Source organism: Lemur catta, chromosome 13, assembly GCF_020740605.2.
Source record: "Lemur catta isolate mLemCat1 chromosome 13, mLemCat1.pri, whole genome shotgun sequence".
NCBI classification, from domain to species: domain Eukaryota; kingdom Metazoa; phylum Chordata; class Mammalia; order Primates; family Lemuridae; genus Lemur; species Lemur catta.
The window spans coordinates 13,995,393-14,022,630 of record NC_059140.1 but is presented as its reverse complement, the minus strand read 5'-3'; the positions used below and the strand labels follow the sequence as shown (position 1 = coordinate 14,022,630).

The window sequence follows — 27,238 nt, the reverse complement described above, 5'->3', positions numbered from 1 at the left end:
TATGATTAATCTCCAGATTAGCCTAGACAATTTCACACCATCGAGAGTGACTGTATGCCGTATCTTTTCACCCGGTGCTTTGTTCCGTGTGTCAACACAGTCAGCTACCTCTACCCTGCAGAGCTTCTCAGGCCTCTACAGATTCCACCCTGGTTTCTCCTTGAAATCTTCAGTTTTCATACTTACAACCTGTACATTGGCGATCGCTGGTCATGTGCAATTTAATAATACATGTTAATTATAATAAGACAATAAACTATATGATTCACTTTTCTCCCCACACCAATGACTAGGTTCTAAACTATGCAGAGCCCAAACAAGGTCAGACATGAGCTAGATCCCTGGCGTACCCTGATTTACGATGGAACCCCAGCTGTACCGGGACACTCGAGAACTTGTGCCTTACCCAGAGTCCCTAAAAACTTTCAAAGGAACTTCTTCATACCCAAAACTCTGGCTCACAATTAAACGTAATCTTACAAAACAAACGTGCACCTTAAAGAAAGGAAGAACTGACATAAGCACAATTGGTTTATCAATGTGTTTCCCAGGATAATATGCATATTTTAGATTTTGGTTTTATTATTTTCCTTTAATGCGGAAATATGAACAGTCCAGAAAGAACAAGATGCGAATGAAAAGACTCGGGCAAAGCAATGGGTGAGAACGATCTCTATGCAGGCTTTTCCATGTCACAAAAAAGTCAACCAAAGCTCGCAGCTATTAAGTTACTTGCTGAGGTCACATCTGTTTGGTGGAATTAGATTCCTTGATTCCAGTCAGTTCTCAGGTGGGATTACCTGTTGGAAGGGGAGATATAGGAGTGCAAACAACCAGTTTTAAGTAGGGTGTCCCCACCATACCTCTGCCATCCTTTCTCAAGCAAATTAGCAATGTCCAGCAACAGATGCTATAGGGCAAACGAGTATATTTCTTAAATTTTCATGAGAATTGCATTGACTCTGTCTCTTGGTATTGAACTGCCTTCATATATTGCTAGTAATAAAGTCTCTTTAGATTTCTAATAGATACTATTTCAGTCCTTAAGTAAAACGTAAGCTGCAGTTGCTCCATTTCAGAGACATCAGCTCACTTTCCGTGCTGTGACAGTTCCTTCTCACCGTACCCCGCTTGCACCACATAAACCTTAGCACAACTGGAGATTTGGCTGAATCACTTATTTGTCATACCATACCAGACAGTAAAACTCTAATTGTTAACATTCATTTCACTGATGTAGCTGCAGCTTAGCGGGGGGTCTCCACCACTCGCTTACCCAGGCTTGAAATCATCTCTAATTTAGAGGTTGGGGATAGTGACACAGGAAAGAGGCTCTGTGCTTTATATATGGGGATGTGGGATCATAAAAATGTCTTTTTAATCTGATGATCATTAGAAACCTGGTGATGTGGTCCAGCTGCTAATCGGAATGCATTTCCATTTCTGTGGGGACTGAATACGCCTTAGGAACCTTCTGCAATGATTTCAGAAAAATATGTTCCTTTTATCAGGTAATAAAATTATCCTATGACATGCCTCGAGATATGTAGTTCTTTTCAGGATTTAAAATATCGGAGGTTAACTTCAGGTAAAATGATAATATTTCATATTACTATTAGCTATTTGCCTCAAGATTTCAAAGGGGTTTGGAAAAACCATAAAATACAAAGGGCACACTTCATTCCTTTATTCAAAAAATGTATTGATAAGCTATTTGGTACCAGGCATTGTACAAGTTGTATGGATTTTAAAAATGAAATGCAGTCTCTGCTGATAAACAGCTCATAGCAGGGAAACTTGAGAAATCTCATGTATCTAAGGAGTGAGAATCACATTTTACATGAGGGCCCAAAGCACTGCTTAGCTTTAATGCTTTTTAAATCCTGCATTTTTACTCAAAGTATTCTATTCTCTTTCACTTTTAAATGCTTGTCGTGACCCATTAAATTGATTTCCCAGCCCAGTGTCCTTTGAAACACTGGGCTAGACGGGAGAATTTATATGAGAGATGGAGGGAGAGGACATTAAATCGACAGGAAGAGTCAGGACACGAGGACGTCCACATGCCAGACGCCAGTGTGCCCCTTATACTGGACGTTAAAAAGATTTTTAAAAGATCATAATAGATTCTGTTTTTGAGTAACTGTACCAGACTAGGTGGAAGGGATAGATTTTTTTTTATCTTGCTGTTTCTATATTCATTTGCATGTAAACATATATACTCTAAAAATGACTAATCGGAAGTGATTATTTGCTGAGCCACGTGAGAAGGGAATTCTGCCACCTGGCTGGCCATGTTGTGGTCTCTCCCAGTGGTCCTGGGTGAAATGTGCCCTATGTGAGACGTAGGTTTAGTCTTTCCCTGCAGTGTCCCGGTCTCTCATCCTTGCTGGGGGACTGGTATCTGCTCTGTGATAAGTTCCTGCGGCAGGTCAAGGGAATCGAGCATGTGATTTGGAGACACAAAGGATGAGTAACTCCAACCAATCTACCACTAGTGGAAGACACAACTGCTAAGGCCATCAAAGAAACAACCCAAGTGGCTTGTCCAGAATTTTGACCATAATTTAAATCTACATAGATTTTTTAATTTATTCTTTCAGGCCTCAGAGCTGCTGGCTGTTAGCCAGGTGATGTGGGCAGGTGGGCTGTTTTTCAGCTGGTGTTCACGGGTACCACCATACTCTTGATAAAATGTGGAAATATCTTTATACCAGTGTGGACAGGGCCACTGTCCTAAGCTCTAAAGGTCCCCAAATCTACCCCACCACCTTGGGTGGGCTGACGCCAGCCTGCCACATTTCTTCTTGGTTAGATGTTGACATCAAAAGACACTCTAAGTCCATTGGCTTGTGCATGTCCTGACTGGTCCTAGTCTGTGCCCTTTTGGTTATTAGATTCTTTGGATGGACAAATTTGTAATTAATTCTGAGAAGGGATTCTAGAAGACTTCAACATCCACCACTGCTATAATTTTTTTTTTTTTTTTTGTAACTTTTGCTTGCTCTTGCTGACGTATGGTGTTTTGGGGGTTGTTTTGTTTTGTTTTGGTTTTGGTTTTCAGATGGCAGTCCTTCCTAGCTTCCCCTCCAGACTGTAGCTGTGCAAACACTAAATCCTCCCGGCATAAGAGCAGGGGCATCATCCTCTTACCTTCTCTTTCTCAGCAAAGTGGAGAGAAACCATTTACCTAAACAAAAGCATGTGTTGCTGACGCCAACAGGGCAGCTTGGCCACACACTGGGTTTCAGGACTCCTGGATTTACATTACCACCTGGCAGCGAGGAAATGTAAAAATAACAGCAATAAAAATAACCCCATGACCTATGAAACTACGCATGGGGCGTGGGGCTGCTGGCCAGGCCGGCTTGCTGCTTAGGTATTGCATACTCGGCTAATTATGTAAAGGGAGCTACTCAAGTACAAGGGAAGGAGAGGAATTGAAGTGATTTTTTTATCCCCCTTTATGGCAGGGACAGAATAAATGGGCAAAAAAGGATTCAGTGAGTTAAATTTAAAAGAAAATTGGCACAACTTAATTTTCTGTGCGTTTTTGGGTACTGAAAACCTTATTTCTACTGACAGTCATTTTTTAGCTTTACTATCAATGTGCTCTTCCCTTGCTCAGCACATATGTTGTTGAAGACATCACTCTGTTTCCTCCTGCAGTTGGTGTTTTCCAGCGCAAACCATCTCCTCTGACTTGGCAGGGGCCTTGGTAGCAAGAGAGGAGCAGGGGGCAAACAGACATTTCCATCTCACCCTACTTAACCCAGAGAAGAGGTATTTGTGGCACTTTCTGCCACACAAGAATACTTAAAGCATAAGTTGGAGAGGGATTTTGATCTACTCAAGAGTGGCGATTTCATAAGGGGTTATTTTAAAAAGTAGGAAGGTTTGCTGGGGGCCCAACTAGAGACCTTTAAGGTTGGTACAATGTCGGGCAATTATGACCTCTCCACATACTCATCTTTCCAAGGACCACAATGTTTTATTTTTCTGTTTCTTAAGGGATCAATTTTTATTGAAATATAACCAGTTAACATATCGTGGGTCAGCACTGGGTCAAAGGAGTAATTGCATGGGAAGCTAATGTTCTGCTCCCAGTTTCTCCATCGCTGGGAGACGGGAAAGCCCTCTCTGGACACATTTCTTCATCTGTTAGCAAAGGGATGATAAAATCTGTTTCACATGGTTTCGAGTCAGTTAGAATTGTGCCGCTCAAAACATGCATTAATTTGGTGCGTAACCTTCCTGAGTGTACACATCTCCCCTTCAGTACTATTCCATTCTGCTCCTATCTACGTATCTCCACGCCTGCAATCTCTCTTCTTGAGTTCTGGACCAGCTGCTGTGTCCATGGGATTCTTTACACTTGATATTTATCTTTCTGAGAGGCAATAAGCCAATCGTTTGACTTAGGCTATCACGCAAAAGAAAAAAAAAAAAAACTCACTTCCTAGAAGCTTGTTATAGTAGAATTCAGGTAGGCTCAGGAGTGATGCCTAAGTCCGCATTTGTATTTCTCCGTCGTGTGCAGTAATGTAAGATTTCAGGGAAATCAGAGATTTAAAAGGAGTTGCCCCTTGTAACGAAAACGAGATTAGGTTTAACACAAGCTGGATGCCAATTTCAGGTCTAAGTGATTCTATCCACCTTTAATTACGCACCTTCTCTGTGTATCTGTGAGTGCTGTGGAGCTATAACTTCTAAATTTTAAAAACGAGAACTTGAGAAGTGGTGGGAGCGTGCCAGGCACCTCTCTCTGCGTTTGTACTTTTCCTTAATGCCAAGTAGGAAAAAACGAGCACATTCCCTGCATGCACCAGCCTCTCTAAGGAGGAATTTTCCTATAGAGTTGCAGAATGAATTATAGCCAGTATGAGTAATGAGTTTAAAATGTATTTTCACATTTTTCATGCCTTACATAGCACTCTCAGTATTAAGTCAGCCAAACAGCTATAGTTTGTTTTTCTCCTGCATTGCTTAAACCTGGATCCTCTCTGAGATGATTCCAAAATACACTCTAAAACTATCTCAAGTTAAGGTACCTAAGAGAGAAATGATGTTTTTAAGCATTCTTCCTGAAGCAACATTCCACTGCTCATTTTGTTCTCATTCTCCTTGACCTTTCTGTGGCATGTGATACCATCAGCCTCCCCCACCGCCCCCGCCCTGCCCTGCGCAGCCCTCCCTCACCAGAGAGCCACCCCACCTCCTCCTTCCTCCCTCCTTCCAGCCTGCACCTGCCTCTCTGTGCCCACCAGGGTTTTCCCATTCTGCCTCCTCGCTCTGAGAAGGTCTCTTTTCCTAGAAGAAATCCTACTACTGAAGGATTTTTCAGTCTCCCCTATACCCTTGGGCATGTGACTGTCACTTTAAGGTCAGTAGGCACAAGCTCAAGTTCAGCCCCCTCTTCAGGCACGTGGCTCTTCCTCCAAACACAACAGTGTGAGGTCCTGACTTACTCCCAAGCCCCAGCTCAGGGGGACTGTTCCTCCCCAACATCCCATTCCATTCTCCCTTCCCCAGTCTAAACCCGGGCTGCTTTTCTGCTTCTAATCTCTTCTTGAAGCTAAATCCAGCTCTATGCATTTTTTTTTTGGCTAGATTAATATTTTTTAAAAAAATACTTTCTTCTTCATATCACGCCCTTGCTCAAAACACTTGCTGGAACCCACTCCTGTGATGCCTCATGAACCCCAGCTGCCTGCCCCCACTTGCTGGTGGAGCTGTGGGCAGAGCCAGCCTCCCCTCCTCTCCTCTCCCGCTGGGATGCAGTCAGCACTGAGTCTGCAGCTTCACACTTCTCCCTTCCTTCACCCCTCCTCCCACATTCTGTCCATACTTCAGAATCCACTGTTTTTTCCTCCTGCCTACACAACAAAGGCTCACCTGGCTGCTCCAGCCCACCCAGGTCTCCCCTGTGAATTTCTGGAGCATTTGGCATAGCTTCCCTTTCAGGCCCTGGCCACTGGCTGCCTTACCTCGGGCCTTGAAGGCACCTATCTCAGAGGCACTCTCTCCCTGAGTGAACCCTGGGAAAAGGCACCCCTTAGAATGCAAGCAGTTGTCCCTCTCATCTGAGCTTTCCTTTTAAGTGTCAAAGGCCTCAACAAATAAATAAAACCATCAATGCGTCTCTCAGTGGAGCAGGATGAGAGCCCCACTAATTACTCCCCCACAATGACTAACTACTCCAGGTTGTTCATATTCCTACATTTTCCCCAGGATAGATGCACAGTCATCTGTGTTTTTCCTTCTTGCACTAACCAGATTGTTCCAAAAATTCCCATGCCCTATTGCCCCTCTAGAATATAAGTCTTTGAGGCATCATTTCTTTTACAAGCATATTTCTTAAAGCTCTAAGGTAAATTTTCCTGTACAGTTTGGACCTTGCAGGACTTGAATATTTGTTGGATCAGTGGAGAACTCTCCCAGTTTGGAGGAGAAATACGGATCCCTCACGGCTCTTCCCTTCTACTAAGTTCAGCTCCCATGTTCCCCTGTGTGACCTCCAACCTCAAGGACATCTCTCTGCTTTCCCAGGCTTGGACCAAGCACTCTGCCTTATGCCAGGTTCCTTGTAGCTATAGACTTGGAGCGAGTACTTATCTGGACCACCCACTATGCTTCTACAGTTTCTCTGGCTCCCCCAGATTTACTCAGAGTCATTTCCATCTGCCCAGTAAGCAGCTTTCCTCCACCCCTGCAGAATCTTTGTGTCCTTCCCCAGGAGAAGGCCCACTCCCTTAGCTGCCACCCCACCTTCCCCACCCCCAGCTGAATCCTGCCTTTGTTTCTCCCCCAGACACATCTCCGATGTTAACTTACTCACGTGCACCTCTCATGTCAGGGCAACTTGTAAAATGGTCTTGTTACTATGCGTGTAGTTAGGTTTTCCCACAACACTCTCAACATAGCCAGAGGTGATGCTGCCTTGCAGTCTTATCCGGTGACTTCATACCTGTTCTCTGCCCGGTGAGTATAAATTCCTCAAGGGGGAGGATTTTATCATACGGAGAGACTGAGTGCATATACTGGGGGGAGACGTAAGCTTCTTTAAGAGAAATAATAAAGATAACAAATGAACATTTAGGGAATGAAGTCAACATTTATTTAAAATGAGAAAATAAATCAAAGCACAGTATGTACTTAAAAACCTTACAGAATGCTAACTGTCCATACATTGTTTGAGTCTCTCTCTGGGCCTGGAATGGGCCTGGGGAAGTTGGGGTGTTTGTGCATGGAACCCCACGAACTACACTCCTGGTCAACCCACTGTGTCCACCCCCAGCAGCCAGAGTGGTGCGCAGCACACGAAGTGTATGCCAGCACTTACTCATTTGGTTTTAATTTCCTGATATTAAAGATTGTAAAACAATTAAAGTAAGATTTTAAAAATCTAAATATGTATGGACCTTGATATATTGATAATTGGTAGGACAGGATGAAATATATGAATTCTCAAACCAGGGGTCGGGAATCAATTTCAAATTTCTATATGTCTTTTCTCCAGCAAGTTAACAGGCTTAGGTAGAAAACAAACAGCTCTGGTCTTTTGAATAATAGAAAATGTTCACCCCACGCAATGAGATCTTTTCCTTACCTTATGATTTTAAATAAGTAAAGACCGGAGCTCAAAGGCATAATTACAAAAATCCTTTCATGCATTTCCAATAATCTCACGTGAATGGGGAGAAATTATTACTGCGGTGCATGGTTCCACCATGAATTGTTCGTTTAGTAAACTTGTCAGCTATTTAACAGTTACAAAAAGTGTAGTTCCTTTTAGAAAATACAATTTCTGTAGCAGTGTTGTTACAATTCATGTATTGTACGTTCTTTTTCCCCCTTTTTTCCAATCAATATTTATTGAGCACCTTTTATGTGCCAGACACCGTTCTAGGCACTGGGAATACAACAGATGTCGTATTTGAATCCTGGTGCCAACACTCCCAAGGAAGGAGACAAAAAGTAAACAAATGATTGAGATGTGAGTGACACTGCGCAGTGAGAAGGACTATGGAGGACACTGAAGCAGAGAGTGGGGACAGAAACTGACCTGGTGTGGGGAGAGGGGTGATCTTTTTCAGAGGGTGATCTGGAAGGCCTTTCTGTGGTGGGTGGAGGTTGGGACTGAGCCCTGAACAAAATGCAGAGCAGCCACGCTTGCCTGGCCCCTGGAGGAGGAGGGAGGCTGATGGGGCCAGGTGGGGGCCGGGTGCAGCGTGGGCAGGGACATGCAGGTGGGCAGCAGGCAGGTCTCGGAGCGTACTCTCAGCCTCAGGAAGCCTTTGGATCTTAATCTGAATCAACTAAGAAACCAGCAGAGAGGCTTGAGTGGGGACATGGCATGATCTGACTTATGTTTTAAAACAGGGTTTCTCAACCTCAGCACTCTAGACATTGGGCACCAGATACTGTGATTCTCGGGTGTGAGGGTCTGTGCCTTGTAGGACACTTTAGAGCATCCCTGGCCTCTACCACCAGATGCCAGTAGAACCTGCTCCCCAGTGTGACAACCAACAATGTCCCCAGAAACTGCTGATTGTTCTCAGGGGGCAAAAGTCACCTCCTCTCCAGAGCCAGGGTTTTAAAAGCATTATACCCACTCAGAGTGGTGGTTTAGTCGCATACACACTAGCACAGGACAACTGAATGTTTTTTTGTTTTTTTTTTTTTTTTTTTTTGAGACAGAGTCTCACTCTGTTGCCCGGGCTAGAGTGAGTGCCGTGGCGTCAGCCTAGCTCACAGCAACCTCAAACTCCTGGGCTTAAGTGATCCTCTTGCCTCAGCCTCCCGAGTAGCTGGGACTACAGGGATGCACCACCATGCCCGGCTAATTTTTTCTATATATATTTTAGTTGGCCAGATAATTTCTTTCTATTTTTTTTTTTTTAGTAGAGATGGGGTCTCGCTGTTGTTCAGGCTGGTCTCGACTCCTGACCTCGAGCAATCCACCCGCCTCGGCCTCCCAGAGTGCTAGGATTACAGACGTGAGCCACCGCGCCCGGCCTGAAACTTTTTTTTTTTGTATTAACATTGAGAGATTTGCTAGAACTCTCTCACCAGAGTAAAACTCACAGTAAATGTGCCTGCACTTCATACTTGTATTTCATAGTCACATCCTAATGTGAAGGCCAAGACTTTTTCTTTGAGTCAGATCCTGCTGTGATTCATTTCCCCCGTACCTGTGAAAACAGCACGAGGTAGATAGAGGTCACGGAGAAGCCCTGCTTATAGGGTAAAAGAAAAGGCCACAGGTATTCAAACCAACTAGTGTCATGGTGCACCTGACCAAAGTGTGCTCCTGAACCACACGACCACTTACTTCACCACATGCAAATGTGCAAAAAGTGTTTTGGTCACTCCTTTAAATACTACACAGGATTTTATAGTATCCACTTCCTACTTGTTTGCTTAAATTCCCTGAGAGTGTCAAATATTTTCTTTTAGTGTGGCTTTTCTCCATTCTCAGAACCCTGATGGCTGCCACTTGGAGACATGAACAGGCTTGATGACCTTGTTTGCTCTGTGTTATTCCCGAAATTCTCCATAAAGTACATGCCGTGTGTATGCAATTTATAACCTCGACCTCATCAGACTTAATGCTAGTTAGTGTCCTTTGATTTGTTACTGTGGCCCCTTCAGTGCTGAAGCACGGAGTAAAAGGGGGACTTCGCAACCCTGCGTGCACTAAGCTACCACTTCACAGCAAAGTCAAACTATCAAGAGTTTCTGCATTTGCCCCTCAATGGGTTTGAATGCAGAAATGAACAAGTTGGAGCACAGACGTTTTTACATGTTTGGATCTAACCGGGAGTAAGGGTGTTTATGAGCAGAGGCTGACACATAATTTCGTAAGCCAAGAATCCCCTGGTTAGCATGAATGGAGGAGAACCCCAAAGCGGGATGTCTGTATCGACATGGCAACGCTCTTGCAGCTGTTCCACAGTTTTTCAACCTACTGTTCCCAGTTCATTAACACCGAGGCATGGGTGATAAAAAAGTCACAGAAGAGAAGTTCCCTTATCCCTGACATCAGCAAGTGAAATAAGGAGGGAAAACTTCACAGGCAGGAGCTGAGCGGGAAGGAATGAGTGTGGGTGGACGGTGGAGGCCCCGGGCCTTGGTCCGAATCCAGCTGCAGCGCTGACTGGTTGTGAAATGTTTACGTGGAGATTAACCTTCCCAAGCCTCAATGACCTCATCTCGAAAATAGGCAAAAATAGGCGTAAGAGTGACAACACTTCAGGATTGTTATGAAAACAAGAGCTAGATCAAGTGCCACATCTAGCAGGGAATTGCTCATCATAAACACTTGGTGATGAATGTAGTTATTGCCAGGGCAACGTGGATAAGTATCACATTGACCATTAATTCCTGCGTCTTGTATTGAGAAGGACCTACTCCCTTATTCCAGTCCAGGGCCACCTTGAAGTAGGCATATGTTTCTAAGATTAAAAAATAAAACTTAGCAGATAATGTAAGGATTGAAGCTTAACTTGTATGACAAATGTTAAAATGTGTATTGGCTACAGCTTAACCTGCTGATTGGAAATATGGAAATATTTTTAAACCTTAATAGCAGAAATGAAGGTTTTGACTACAATTTAAAATACATCAGTTGTTAATGAGATAAAAATCAGATATGAGGGAAGCCAGCATTAAGTATTCATACTGAGAGTCAGCAAAATGTCTCAGAGGGTTGAGCCAGTTATCACCGGGTATAGACCGAGTGGGGACACTCGGACCTTGAGTAACCCCGGTTGCACTAAGAATGTAGCATCTCAACTTCTTATGGTGCTGGTCTCCCAGGCCCCAACGCATTAATGCATTAGGGTGCTACTACCTGGTTCCTTGGAAAAGGTGAGCTCTTCCCGGCTTCAGGGGCTGTACACGTGGTGCGGAAGTTGCCTTTCTACACAACCTCTTCTTTCCCTCATCCTTCCCTGAGCTTGAATTTGACCTCATGGCCCTGACCCACCAAAGTTTTCCACCCATTTAGGTTTTCCACCCAGCTGGGAGTCCACCACTTGTAATCATTTACTTGCACGTGCAGTGGCTTTGTTAATCACCCTTCCTGGGAGGTAAGCTCCGAGCTACCAGGTATTCATTGTTTAGCTTTAGCATTTAGAGAGTGTCTGGGACCTAGTAGGCACTCAGTAAATAACTGAATAAAAGAATGAAAAATTAAAATAGCTTAAAAAGAAATAAAAGCAGGTGAATATCTATATCTTCTTGAGAGTTGACCAAACTGAATAGATACTCTTTCAGTTTCAGCCTGTTCAATACTTGCTCATTGTTAAGGGCTAAAACAGTTAAAATCAACCTGACTTTTCACTTTTTTCACTATTCTTGTGCATGCTGGCTTGACTAGAGGTCTTTGTGTTTGTTTTTCATGTATCAGGGAGTCAGGAGCCACCATGGCTCACTGGATCATTTAAATATAAAATGTTCTGTTTGGTTTTCAAAGCTCTGATCATTTTGCCTTTATTCTGTCTATCCAGCGTTTTCTACCTGTAAGTCCGCACACACCTTCCTTTCTGGAGAGAGCAGGCTGTGCTCCATGGGTGTGAGGAGAGCTCCCAGCGTGTGATCTGACCAAGGTCCTGACTCAGCTTCCTTCCGCTGGTCAGGACCTTGGGCATAAGTGAGGGGAGCACATTCCAGGCAGAGGGAATGAGTGGACCCAAGAACTAAAATATGAGCCAATACGGAGTGCTAGGATAAACATCCATTGTCTGTAGTGTGGTCTGAGTGCATGTGTCAAGGAACAGGGGGAGATCATGTCTGGGGAGAGAGCTAGGAAGCTTCAAGTCAAGACCAGCCTGGGAGACAGTGCTGGAGAGCCGGACCTGCCCTCCTGTCTTCTTTCCTTCCCTCTTTCCCTTTCTTTTTTCCTTCCCCCTTCCCTATCTCCTTCTTCCTTCCTTCCCTCCTCTCTTCCCTCCTTCATTCCTTCTCCCCTTCCTTCCCACCTTCCTTCCCTTCCCTCCTGTCTTCCCACCTTCCTTCCTTCCCTCTTCTTTCTCTTCCTTTCCTTCCTCCCTCCCTTCCTTCCCTCTTTCCTTCCCTTCTTCTTTCCCTCCTTCCCTCCCTCCTTCTCTCCTTCCCTCCCTCGCCTCCTTCCTTCCTTCCCTCCTTCTTTCCTATCTTCCTTCCTCCCTCCCTGCCTCCTTTCCTACTTCCTTCTTTCTTTAGATTTTAGGCAAAAGCAATTTATTGAAGAGTGTTAAGCATGTAAATGACATGATCTGTCTTTTCATGAAAAAAGACTGAACAATAATGAGGATACATAGGTTAAAGTTCTATTCTACAGCTTTCCGGCTGCATCACTCTAAGTAACCTTAATTTCCTCTTCAGCAAGGTAGGGCTAACATCTCTGCCTGCTGAGATACTGGTGGTTGGCGTCAGGCGTGATATCACACTGTTCTGCCATATTTAAACAGTAATAAAGCAAATCATGCTTATTATTTCTTTTGAATAATTTGTTAGCCTGAAACTTTAGAAAGGTCTAACTGTAAGACAGTCAGAATCTGCTACGTACCAACAGAGAAGAACAAAAGCAGCCCACATATCCTAGATGTAGAATCAAAACTCCCCCAGTAGGTGGGAGCTTTCTTCAGGTTCCTGGGGAAGCAAGAGCCAATCCCAGGTACACCTGTGTAGTCTGGGGATGGGAACCTGGCAAAGTTGTTGGCGGGGAGGGGCCCCATCTGACCCTGAGATGGGCAGTTGTGTGTGATTTGCGAAGTCTGGTTACTTGTCTGAGGATTGTGCAGTGACTATGGGAAAATCTACCTCAGTTGAACATTGTTCCAAAGCCCTAGAATTTGTTATATTTTACTTTATTAATAAGACATAGTTTTTAACAAGTCTCCATTGAGTCCTTTACCTGAATGTGGACAGTGGCTTCTGTGTTCATATATCTCTGAACATTCAATATAGGACATATATTAAATATTTAAGTAATTATTTTAGTGTCCAGAATGCAGCAATAGGGTTTTGAAGTTTACCATTCCAAAATGGATAATAAAAATTTTACAGTAATGTTGAAAATGTGTTTCTTATTTTATCAAAGCTATGAAATAATTTAACTCTATTTTAACTTAATAATTCAGGAAACTCCTGTAACATGAATTTATTGCCTTCTCAAGATAGGCAATGCTATGATGTCAAGTTATTTGATCTATGACATCAAAAATTTTGCATGTGTGTGTTTGAAAATATCAAATTATGAAGTTGATTTTTACCAATTAATATTTGCCTTTTTATTTAACAGTGTTGTGGCAAAATTTGGCAAATACTATGTAGGCCACAACTTTTATCAAAGATTATAAATTTATTCTAAATATAATTGATGTTTAATTTGATGAGTTTTATTATTTTCTTCCAATGTTTTTTATTCAGTTTCTTCAGTGCATGTTATCAGCAAAGAATAATCTTTTCTAAAATTTATTTTAGGTTTTGAAACTAACATGAACCTAACTAGCCGGGATGATCCTAGTACATCAGAAATTGCTTCAGAGACTCAAGATAGAAATGCAAATAACCATGGAATTCAATTATCTAACTCACTATCTAGTGCTATAACTGCTGAAAATGGGAATTCTGTCTCAAATGGTAAGCACTTTTTAAACTCAGAAGTAAATGGATAAAAGTTTTAAGCTGCATCAACTTTCTAGGGAGAATGGATTTAAATTATAGAAATGAAGTGGGCATTAAAAACTGGAAAATAGAACATAAACTGTGAAGCTTCACTATAGGCATTATTGTCAGCATATTATTGCTTACATTAAAGAATTAGAATTGTGTTCCCTATGTGTTGACTTTTCAGAAATTTGAGGGAGTGTTGTTCTATAAGAATCAGTATGAAATGAGTGTTATACTAAGAAAACAAGGAGATGGATTCTCTGCCAATATTCTTAATTTTTAAAAGGTATTCATAACTAAGAATTGTGAAGGACAATAATATTGAAAGAATGGTAAATGCCAAACTGACTTTAAATATTGTAAGTGCATCAGTGAGTGTATCAGGTAGACATTGGTTTGGCTGCCTGTATCCCAAGGTGTGTAATAGTGGCTTAAACAAATCCTTCCTCTCACTCCTGAAAGAAGGCAAGGGCTTCTAATAACAGTTGGTGGGAGAATTCAGACCAATCTTTTCCTGAGAACATCTAGCAGAGCTGGATGAAACATTGTTTTGGTTTGTTTGTTTAGTCTGATTAAAGATACTAGAGAACTATCAAGATGGTGAATTACTGGGAAGCAACTGAAGACATGGGGATGGGATGCGGTGTGAGCCCCAGCCAGGAAGCCCATATCCTAGGCCTTCCTCCTCCAACACTGGGGGCTGTGCTTCTGATGCCTCCTAGAACTATAAGGACAGAGAATGAGTCTAGGGTCTGCCAAGGCCTTGGAGTGGGGCCTTGAAGTACCCATCCCTAGAGTCAGAGTGAACCAGAACCTGAAACCACAGCCCAGCTATGAATTATCTCAACCCCAAAGTTGGATTGAGGTATTCCAGAAGTAACAGGGCCCACGGGTACCTGGGAGAAACACATGCAAGTCTATCTCTAAGGATAATAATAGCATTCTGGGCTTCAAAATATTCTTTTAACTGCTTTCCCAATACAGTGTCCAACACACAACAAAAAATAGCCAGGCACATGAGCACACAAAATAAGATGATAAATTATAAGCAGAAATAGCAGTCAATTGCAGTATACAGACAGGGGATCAAAAGATTGGAGTTCAAAGACATATACCTTAAAGTAAGTATATTTACTCTGCCCCAAAAAGATAAAATAATAATAATTTCTGCAGAAATAGGAAACCATAAAAAAAATCATCAAATGGAAATTCCAAAATTGGAAAATATAGTAATGAAATGAAGTACAACTGAGGATGAATTTAATTAGGCACAATTGATTAAAAAAAAAAACAAAAATAAACAAGAAACAACTGGGGAAGTGGAAGATAAGTCAGAAAATTTCCAGAATGAAATACACCAAAGTGAAAGAAAAGAATGGAAATTCCAGAACATGGTTTAGAGACATACAGGACATAGTGAGAAGGATAATTGGAATCTTAGGAGAAAAAGAGAGAGTACAGAAAAAAGATTCGGTGAAAAATGTTAGAGAAGTTTCTAACGCTGATGAAAGAGATCAAGACACAGATTTAAGTTGGCAGTTTCTTATAAAGTTAAAACACACTTTCCATGTCATCCAGCAATCCTACTGCTCGGTAACTACCCAAGAGAAATGAAAACGTTCTCCACACAAACACCTGTACCCAAATGCTCATGGTGACTTTATTCATAATCATATAAAACTGGAAATAAATCCAGTGTCCTTCAAATGGTGACTGAATTGTATTAGTTATCCATCTATGTGCAACAAATTACCCCCAAAACTTAGAGGCTTAATGCAACAAATGGTTATTATCTCATAGCTCCTGTGGGGCAGGAAGCTATGGGTGCTTTAGCTGGGTGCTTCTGCGTTAAGGTTCCTCATGAGACAGCAATCAAACTGTCAGCCAAAGCCCTCATCATCTTGAAGCTGGAGTCAGGGTTGATCCGTTCTCAAGGTCACTCACATGGCTGTTGGCAGGCTGCAGACCATTCACGTCCAAGTCCGCTCACATGGGCCTCCCCCAGAGCCAGCAACCCAAGAGAGCAGCCACTAGAAGCCACAGTCTTCACATGACCTAATCTTAGAAGTGACACCCAGCGCCCTGTGACAGTTGACTGAGTCACTAAATCCTGGCCACGTTCCATGGACGGGGATTCAATGAGGGCGTGAGTGCCTGAAGGTGGGCTCACGGGGGTGTGCCGCAGGCTGGACTAGCACATGGACAAACCCTGCAATAAATAGCAGCAATCGATGACTAAACACAGCAAAAGGGATGGCTCAGGGGCACTGTGCTGAGTGACAAGAATAAGGATCAAAAGACTACGATTCTGCTTTTAGGACATTCTAGAAAGAGCAAAGCTATAGGGATGGAAAACAGATGAGTAGTGGCCCCAGGCGAGAGCTCATGGCATAAGATGGAATGCAAAGGGACACGTGGGAGTACAGTTATTGAAATATAAAATATAAAATAAGTTATTGGAATATAAAACAAACAACAAAGCAAAACTTGGTTCTTCAAAAACATTGTCTTCAAAAAAATTAAAAAAGGGATAATTCTCTTGCAAGGATGACAAAAATAAAGTGAGCACAAAGAAATTCTAAGGATGAAAAGAGGATATCATCACAAATCTTGTAGAAATTAAAAAATAATAAGAGAATATGATGAATAGCTTTATGCCAAAATAAATTTGTAAATTTACGTGAACACAGTTCTGAAAATAAATAAATCAATAAAAATAATAAAACTGGAGAAAAGAAACAGGAAAGTAAATACCATAAATATTAAATTAACTGAACTTGTAGTTAAGTACCTGCCTGCAAGAAAAACTTGAGACCCAAATGTTTCCTCTAGTAAATTCTCTCAAAATGCTAAAGATGAAATAATGCCAATATTACACAAATGCTTCCAGAGAATAGAAATAAAGTGGGAGAAAGAGAAATAAAATAAAATTCTTCCAACTTGCATAAATAGCCACTTAATTTATGACAGAATGAGCGTTGTGAGGAGCTGGGGAAAGAATAATCCATTACTCTCCTTGAAACCAGCCCCTCCCTAATTCCACACACAAGAAACAATTCCTGGGAGATCGTAAATCTGTACGTCAAATGTCAAATAATACAATTTATAGAAGAAAATATAGGAGAAATTTTTTTTAACCTTAAGAAAGAAAAAGAAAAAAAGACTTCTTAAACAGGACACAAAAGAGTATTAACCACAAAAGAAAAAGAAAAAAAACATAAATTGGGTGAAAATATTTTCGACACATTTCACCAACAAAGGGTCATATTCAAAGTTTACTTAAATTAAAAACAAAAGACATCTGAATAGAAAATTGGGCAGGAGACCTGAATAAGCAAATGAAACTTAAAACTCCAATGTGATACTACTACTTACCCTATAGAGTTACAGAACTGACTGGCAGGGACCCGCGCCCCGAGAAGGGATTGTCACAGAAGTGAGGACGGCGGCTTAATTGGAGGAGAAAGAGCCAATGGTGATTTGGAGAGAGAATGATGAGAGCTGACAGTGTTCTATTTCTTGACTTGCGTGGTAGTTACAATCCCACAATTAAAAAAAAATAATAATTGAGAGAGAAAGAGAGGGAGAGAGGGAGGCAGGGACAGAGGGAGAGTCCTTCCCTTCAACATATTTAACTTTTCATTGTTTTGAGTTAAAAGGCAAAAGCTATGGCTTGGGAAATGATGTTAGAAAAGAATACAAAATACTGTGAGTGTTACTCTAAATATTAAAACAAAATAAAAACCAAAGGAACAAAAACCTTCTAGACCAAAATGGAAATGTTTATGGAATATGCTAGGTGAAATTAATAATATAAATTAAACCTTTAGGAATATCAGGCTTCTAAACTTCATGTTACAAATAGTGCATATGTCCAAACCCCGGAGCACAGATTTATACGTTTTCCCTTAAATGCTTTTAAAATAAAGATTTTAAAATAAAGCTAGTTCTGTGTTGTCATTAATTAAAGACCCCTTGAAATTCTCAAGAGTTGTGTGCACAAAAAGAAGATTATTTCAACTGGGAATTTAATCTTTCAAAGCAACTTGACACATTTACACTGATCTACTTTTGGGAACACCATGAATTTCTTACCCCATGATTATTAAAATATCCATCACAATGCCCTATATGCTTAGCCCTCTGTAAGCATTTACTGACTGAAACAATATTGCATATCATATATGAACCAGTAAATACTATGCAGAGAGCAGAGTCAGAAAAATTGTCCTGTCAGTATTATAAAAATTGAATAAACATTACATATGTGCAGCATATGATATATACATAATCATGATAACCCTTAAAGCAATTATTGGTATAGATTCATAATTTACAAAGTATGGTCAATCTGCTTTCTAAATAAATGCACAAGGTAAAAATAAATGTTTAAAATAACTCAAAGTTCCTATTGAATCAGAACTAATGTTATTTTCTAGGAAATGAATTCTCTTTTGAATGCCAGTATCTGCATGCTACCTCTGCTTCCCAGAAATAATTATCTGTTTGTTCATTTGTTGAAATATAGTTATGTGTGGGTAATTATAGCTATCACTTACTTTAATTGCCATCCTTTTACTGATGTGAACACAGACTTAGATCTTTTTTTGTACACTTAATTATTCCCTGGACTTGTGGTTATTTATCATTAGATTAGAGAGCAGTTTTTAGTGTAAGGACATTTTAGCTATATCAAACAAAATATTGTGAATATAAAGTTGTTTACTTTGTGGTGAAATAGAGATATAAAAAAATTCCATCTAGACCGTTTTATGTTCAATGTGACTTTCTTTCTTGCTGTTCAATGAATATACATATTATGGCTGGAAATCAGGAAAAGTGGCAATTAAAGAATACAATCATTATGTGTGAGGTTACATTTATCATTCTGTGCAGATTGTCTCTTATTTACATTAAGTTTATCCTCAGCATACATTAAGAGTTATCTGTATTGATAAAAGACTTCCTAAGGGGAAAACTTGGGTGAAATCATTGCAGGACTAAGAACTCTGCATTCTTCGCCTTGACTCCAGAGCCATGTTGAACTTAGCATCATGAGAGCACCAAACCACACAGGTTCTGGGAACATCTAAGAATGGAATGGCTTCCATCAGCCACACTTCAAGATGGATAGGGACTGCTGGCCAAGGAGCCTCCAGTTGGAGCCCATAAAATACCTTTAATATACATTTTACAACATCACTTTGTTTATAGAAATTATACAGATTCTTTGGAACTGGTACTCTTGCATGACTCAAAGCCTACCGGCCAGAGAAGATGAAGCAAGTCTTCACTTGAAAATCAGGAATATTTTGCAGTTATTTATTTTGAGCAACAGAAGGTACCTTTGCAAAGAACGCAAGCTCCTGGTGCATCTGCCAAACCCTGCCGCGCTCCTCCCTCTAGTTAAAAGCATTTTGAAGTCATATTAAATAAGTTCCAGTTTGGATATTATTTAATTAAATTTTCTCTATTGCAGCTAAGAAGTCAGGGATGAAAACAGATGGATTGAAAGGCTTAGTCTGCTGTTTCCTAGCATTGAGATCTTGTTCCTGGAGCTTAAGGAGTGATTCTGCCTGGGTTCAAACCCCACTCTGATTGTTATTGACTCTGAGCATAGGGACAAGAGACTTAACCTCTCCACTTTTTAGTTTTCTCATCTTAAAAATGGGGATAATCAGACAGTGTACCTCATGGGTTGCTATGAGTATTTAGAATGTTAATGCTAGCACGAAGTTAGCACTCAATAAATATTGCCTATAACAGTTATCATAAAATCTTATGTGGTTTAGAGCTAGAAGATCCATGAGGATTTATCCAACAAAAAAAATCATGTGTAAGAGGTAGATGAGGTGCACAGCAGTGAATTCAGTTATCTGAGACCATACAGTCTATAATACTGGAATCAACGCCTATGACTTATTTGCACACAGGCCCCAATGCACACATGTGTATAGTCAAACATGCATATTATTTCAATGGCCTACACTGGTATTTAGGGCAGAGCCAGACATTACAATATGATCATAAATAGAAGTAAGAATATGTGGGTGGAGTTCAAGGGAAGAGCCTGTTTTATATTTAGGTTGAAGGATTCAAAATTAACATGAAGGGAATAACGGCAAAAAGAAAAGTAGCAAGGAAGCAGGTGTATGTCAGGTAAAAAAAAAAAAAGCACTTATTAAATGTACCAATTGCATTTAGGCACCATGCTATGCACAGGAAGCAAAATGATATCTAAGCAGCACAAGATGCCCTCTCTGTACGAGCAGTGAAAATACATAGAACATTGAAAACATATATCAAAAAAGATTGTGAAATAAAGCAGTCGGTGATAAATGTCAAATGAATCACATGAATAATGATTACTCTTCCACTTCCCACATAGAGATTCTGGTGGGCTGGGATTGTTAGGGATGCTTCATAGAGCAGGTTGGGGTTTTCAAGATGAGTAGGGTTCAGAAAGAAGGGAGCACCTGTCCATGAATTTTCTGCTCATTGCATTTGTGGAATGTGAATTGGCTGTTCTGATAAAATAGGTAAGTATGTAAGACAGGAAAGAAATTGTTAAGTGAGAGTGTGCAGAGCTGTGAATGCCAATTTGAAGAGTCTCTCTGAAAGTGCACTTCTTGTTTTGAAGGGGGTGCTATCTGCTATTTTGCGTGAATAGTAGAATAGCAAATTGAGTTGGGGAGGGGGACAAATTTTGTATTCCTTCACTTGGGCCCTGGCAGGTTTCATATACCAAGCAAGACTATTAGAGATTGTATTGGTATTGGAGCTGAGACAAAGGAGGGTGTCAAGGACGAAGATGTCCAAGAATTAGAGACAGATGATGGGAGAATACAGCACTCTCTAGCAGAGAAGGGGAATTCTAAGGAAAAGGCAATTCCGCAGATGGATTTGGAGTTCAAGAGATAGGAGTGACTTCTGACTGTAGCTATTATTCCATAAAAGATGAGAGTTACGGAGTTTAGGCGAGGGTTCCAGGATGGACCGATAGAAATGGCAGAATTTTCGAAGAAGCTGGAGACATGAGGATTACTTATAGCACCAAAGGAAAAATCATAAAGAGGAATGAGAAAAAAAAACCTGACCATAAAACTATGTAGATTGCCAGACTTTGAGAAACGTACATTGCATGGATGGTTAATTTCATAGAAACCGAGAGAGGAATGAACTGAAAGACCATGGCAAGCTGGGAGGATGTGAGGAGAGACCCAAACTCTGCTGCCATTGACTAAGCAACTTGGGGTCCCTACAAAATGGCAGGGACCATGACTAGCAGAGTCTAACTGGAGAACCACATAGAAATCAGTGCCATACCAGCGCTTTATGGTCTGCCTCATTCTTCTCTTCCTCTAAGACTTTAAGTGAACCCTCTGGGCTCTTCAGGTCAACTTCATGACCCCAGAGTCTCTCACTTTTCAAAATCACTTTAGAAATCATACTGAACTCCCAGGAAGAGTTCCACACTGTGGCTGATGAGGACAATGTCCCCAAAGCCATTCTTCTTTGTGTCCGGCAGCAAGGTTTGATTTGCAAAGCCTGAGCAGCAGCCAACACACAACAAAGGGGTGAACAGAGGCTTCTCCTTCCTCCTGCACCCCCAATCAGGGCTAAGGCCCGACTTTTCCTCCCCCAAACACAAATGGGGAGCGGCGGGTTCCATAGTGTCCGTATCCTGTCTATTAAGCCATATAGATCGGATTTTGAGGAAGAAAGACCTTACCCTGAGCCTCTGTGTGCTTCCTCTGAGTAGAAGAGCTGGGTATCCAGGGGGTAGGGCGGATGCAGTTTCAGAAGACCTTAGCGCCTGCTGTAATTCGGGCAAGTATGTCTTCTTAAAATAAAGATTTTTAGTATCAGTAAAGGACGTACTCAACTTTTTGAGGCACACTGTTGCTTATCTAGAAAGAATGTGTTGATGGAATTATCAGCTCCAAGTCCGGTCTTGGAGAAGACTGTGACAGTGAGACCACTGGGGCAAGTTTACAAGCATGTGTGAGCTCCCACTCTCTGATGGAATTCTACCTCTCAGAGCTAAGGGAACAGATAAAGGGCCCAAACTTAACTTTAAATGTACCCCCAACGCTGATTGCTGATTGGGAGTCCTCAACCTTAAAGTAGACTATGGAATTCTCTCCCCTCAAGACTTTGAAACTTTCCTGGGGGTCTTAGCTGAGCAATGTTCCCACTGGTTGCATAAGGAAATCCTTGCTATGTTTTCTTAAAAAAAAAATATGTTCTTGAAAGTTAGGGACACACGCTCAAGTGTTTACAGGTGAAATGACATACTCCCTTAGATTTTTTTTTTAAAGATAATGAGAAGTAGATGAAACAAGATTCATTTATTGATAATCCCAAAGCTTGGAATGGCACATGGAGTTTTACTTTTATATATTTTTGAAATTTTTGTAATAAGTTTTAAAATTTTTGTTATTTTGGTAGGTAAAATAAGTGTTATTATAGTCTTATATACATGCACTTCTTTGAATTCTTAGTGAAAATTCGTATGTTTATTATGTATTGATCATTCATATTGTTTCCCCTTAATTTCCGAAACATATTCTTTGTCCATTTTTAAAACTATGAGAGTAGGTCATTGACGGTGATTTGTAGAGTGTTTTAAGAATGAGAAAACCTTTTATTTAATATGCTCAAATGTTCTATATTGTTTTAAAATGTGCATTTTATTTTTATGGTATTTTAACATATGTTTAATTTTTAATGTTCCCATAGAGGCATTAATCCATTTTTTTATGCCTGATTTGTGCCTTTGGTGTCATATTTAGATTATTTGCCCAAAAAAGATACTGCTCCTAATATGGCAGCAAAATAAAATATTTTGTTGATTAAAAAGGAAATCCTGCTGTCTAAGCTCCTTTGCACCTTTGGAGCTTCTTTAGTCCATACTGCATTGGCCTAAGGCGGTGATGAGGGCCTTTCACCTAGTTGCCACAACCTTCAAGGATTTCCTCCCCCCAGACTTCTCATCTCACGCCCATTGCTCCCCTCATCCCTGCATCAGCTGCCTCAGTCCCCCTCTGTCCTCACCTGGGTCCCCATCTACACACACCCCTCCCCAGACTGTACCATCTGCCCCAACCGTGCAGCCCGGCCACAGGTTGTGGGACCCAATTATTTCTTCAGTCGACAGGCGTGCGACGCCTTTTAGCTCACTGGGATAAAATGGTGTCACGTCTCGGAAATCTATAGCACTACGTATTGTCTAGAAAATGCTGTCACATTTCTGTGAAGTGTTCTGAAAAGCCCACGAACATCTGCCTGCTTTACCTTCCAGTACATCGTGCAGGTTCCCTGCTGGGGCACACATCCCACAGCCTTTCTTCTGGACGTGGAGCAGCCTTGCACTTCACTGCCTCATCCCGTTTGCTCTCTCACTAGGCGTCCCCATCTCAACTTTCTCCACTTTTCAAAATTTTTCTCATCCTAGAAGGCCCAGGTCCTTTGGCAACACGACTGTGAGTTTTCTCTAATCCTTTCCACACAATATATCCATGCCTTCCCCAAGCTCCTGCACAATGTTTCCTATGCTCCTATTTAATCCTGAAATCATTCTGTTGCCTGTTCAGGTTAAATGCCATTCCCACTAATTTATGACTCTCTTGAGGGTGGGGACTTCCTTTCTCGTTGCAGTTGCCAGTGCCTTAGTCAGAGGATGCTCACAAATATTTTTAATTTTATTTAATGGGCCCTATGCAATGCATGTTACTCCCTTGATTTGGCTCTACGTTTGTAGCTTTATCATCTAAACCGAGTTTCTGTTCTGATTCTGAGAGCAAATTTCTAATTTCTAATTTAGTTTTCACAAACAGATCACATTTTTCTCCTGCCTCTGATCTCTTGTCTCAGTGACAATGGGTGAGGGGTTCCCCTGGAAGTGAACTGTCATCTTGCTGGTCAGTCAGCCCCTCTCCCCTGCTCCCCCTTCATACCCTTTAAGAGGGAGTCCTTCTCGTGAACCCCAAGGCTTTGCTATGTCCTGCTACCTGGAAACACGTTTGTTCTCCCAACTATCTGCTTATCTAGTTGCCTGAAATTCCAAATTGTGTCTGATCTTAGATTTCTACTCTCCCTTCCACCGGTTTGAATTCTAGATTGCTCTAACACTAACTGCTTGGTCGGAACCTTTCCTGTGCCCTGGGACCGCAGTGTCTAAATACAGTGTCACCACCCGCCACCTGAGGACACTGTACTTGCTTACGACTGAGATCTATCCTCCAGCACAAGGCTCCCACTGCAGGAGGGCCCGGGTCCAGGTGCTGGCTGTGGTCTGCACAGTCTCCACCAAGTTCACCTTTCCACACCAGGCATTCGTACACATAACAAGAATCAACTGGCAGGCCTTGTTATGTGTTGATGGGATTGTGTGGACTTCCCTGAGGAACTAACACTCTCCTATAATTGGAAAAATGTGCAGTGATTTTCTAATGATTTTTAATTTAGGAATCATGTATATGTTTAATCAATTACACTGTGCTACTTAATTATGCTTTCAGAAGAGAGGAGTAATCACTTTAGTAGTTAAAGTCCTCTGAGCTGAATTCATTCCATTGGGTAGTTATTTCTCTTTTAATCTATTCATGTTTATTAATCTAGTCACTTGTGGCGATACGTGATACCTCCATCACAATGGTTCTCAATCATGGTAGAGGGGATAAATTTATCCGCCAGGGGAAATGTAGTGACATCTGGGCACGTTGTGGGTTGCTGTGAATGGGGGTGCCTCTGGCATCTTAGTGGGTGGAGACCACAAACGCTGCTAAACATCCTACAGAACAGTCCCCACAAAATATTATACAGCCCCAAATGCTAGTGGTGCTGAGGTTGAGAATCACTGCTTCTATCATGAAAGATAATTAATAAAATCCTTTGGTAGCTCCTAGGTACTGCTATGTTACTGTAGGGCAGGTACCTTTCCTTAAACCCACAATGTATCCTATATATTATAGGCGCTTTTGCATTGGTGTGCTGTGAATCGGTGTGCTCCCAACCTTTTCCTTACGGAACCTCAGCCAGTCTCTTTTCTTCCTTGTACATAAAATGAATTATTGTCAATGGGATTCATCTGACACATAGACCTGGTTTTATTCTATCTGTCTTTCAACCCCTCCTTTGCCTCCCCACTCACCTGAGGTGGCCCCATGCTTCTTGCCCCACGGATGCTGCATCACACTATTCTCAGTTTCTAGTTTCCCGTCTCCCTTCCAATGCCTTTTGCTCATTTTTGTGCTATTACGACATATTTCTTCAATATGACTTTCTCACTTTCGTCAGTGTATGTTGTCTTTTACTAAATGAAACTGCCACAATGCTTTATATTCCCATGCTTCATTGCAAAGTTTAGTATCTAATTAGTGTTTACAGATCATCATTTCAATTAGTGAAATGGAACTATTCTAGTTTATTACAATAAGTGCACAACTTACTTTATTTGGGGAAAGGAGACACCACCTAACTACCGACTTGTGTTGACCTCAATAGGTTTACCTGAAGAAGATGGATACTCAAGGTTGTCTGTGGGTGGCACCGCGACGTCATCATTTCAGAGACACAGAGAGAGTCACACCACTCAGGTAATGGCATCTGTATGTCCACATGTGCAGCAACACCTGGAATTAAATTATGACAAGACATGCATTAAATTATGATCAATATATTTTATTTCTGGACTGAAGAACTCAGTTATCTCACCCCCGCCCTACGCTTCTTCAACTTAACATTCTCCTCTCTTCTCTACCTCAGCTGACTACAATTTTCTGCTTGTTTAAAAAAAAAAATAAAGTCCAAAAGAGCTAAAAATTAATAAAAGGTTTTAAATGGCACATTATAGGCATAAATTATGTTGTGGTAAACTTAACAGTCAGGTGTAGACAATAATAAACCTCCCAAATGACATTGATATGTTTTCCACGTTTGACCTGGGCTGAAATAGGAAGGCTACAAGTGACCACACATGAAAATAAAATGCTTGAAGTACCTGTGGTTTTATGGCATGCCATTTTATCACAGTTACAACCTCCAAATTCCGTGTAATTTAAAGTCATTTAAAATGTAACATATGAGAACACTGTAAAATCAAAACGAGATGACAGTCCACAAAACTGTTTGATGTATATCATTGATTTCATGTATGTGCCCCTAAATAACAATGATCACGTCAAGAGAAAAATAAAAATACAATAGTGTTTTTAAAAAGCAAAAGGATTTATGAGATAGAATTTAGTGTTTTCTTTTTATGTTGAATTTTAAAATACTACTTTTAATAATCATCTTCAGAATATATAACGTTGCCTCCAAGGTGATGCACAAATCAGCAATTATAAATACACTGTTATCAATATATTAAAATATTACTGCTTTAGCAACAGGATTCTTACTTTATATGAATTTACAGCACGATTTTTATTACGCTATACATCTACACAAAAATCTAAAAAAACCTCAGCCGAGTATCCAGATGTTTCCATGAAATCAGCTATCCAGCTAATGATCAGCATTCATCAGAATATTTGGCATTATGTAGGCAAGGCCATATTACAAGCTGAGATTTTTCTAAATAACACTGATGAGGTAGTGAGAAAAATCAATAATTTTAATCTTAAGAGTAAATCTTACAGTAGGAAATCTGCTGAAATCACTTGCACTGATATACAGGCACTGAAATAGAAAGAAAATGCTGATTGGTTGTAATAATAGATTGTCCTAATCTCCCCTCTGTTCCTTAGAGATGCGTCTACTTTACCTTGTAAGCATCACAGGCGCTTTCTCTAAGATATCCACACGGGGACCTACTTGCAGTGAGCACTGGTTTGGTTTTTGCCGTAGGGCTGGCTCTGCACATTAGGAACAGAGACAGACCAGCCGACCTTCCTAAGAGCCACACCACAATGTCGTTCATAGGCAAAAGGAGTCATTTTGAAAGAAGGTGCACATGATAGGCATCCATGTAACTTCTCTGATCTTGCGTGGATTTGGCTAACAAGCTAAGAGAGAGGGGAAGGTCATCAGGAATCATTTTCCATTCCCAGTTTTCAAAGGGGCCTTATTTTCAAATACAGACATCTCTGATGAAGCAGTGACTCCCGGTCATCTCAGGGTACATTTTTTTCAAGGAAACAGAAAACTATGCCCATTTTCTCCCATGCTAATTGTGGGTAGTCACATGAAGGGAGAGATTCCCTGCTGTTAAGAAGCTGTAAGAGTTAAGTGAAATTCCGTGTGTAACAGCCACACATCTTTCAGAAATTATCTCTTGTGTGATGTTTATAGAGGAAGTATAGATATATACAGGCTTGCTGGATTTTTAGATTTTCTATGAATGCAATTAAATAGAAATGTTATCAAACCAGTCCTGGACAGATTGGGGATGTAGCAATAAAACTAAATGTTGACCAAAACTTGAATTTCTCTTTGAGGATGTCTATATTTTGATTAGCATAATCAATTATTTTAATGAAATTCGTTTAAAGAAGATAAAATGTATGGGAATTGTTGTAGATAAAGCAAAGAGAAAATAGTTGTAGTGATCTGTCCGAGATCATATGGAAAATGC

General features: G+C 40.9%; 1 protein-coding gene across 1 annotated transcript in view; it reads left to right on the top strand.

The window, feature by feature from the left end:
* The window catches only part of MYO16 (myosin XVI), a 476,542-nt gene that overhangs the window by 426,656 nt on the left and 22,648 nt on the right, over positions 1-27,238 (top strand). The window contains exons 32-33 of the mRNA XM_045567153.1: positions 13,471-13,629; positions 25,168-25,259. Coding sequence (XP_045423109.1) covers positions 13,471-13,629; positions 25,168-25,259 — 251 coding nt within the window. The remainder of the gene's footprint in view (positions 1-13,470; positions 13,630-25,167; positions 25,260-27,238) is intronic.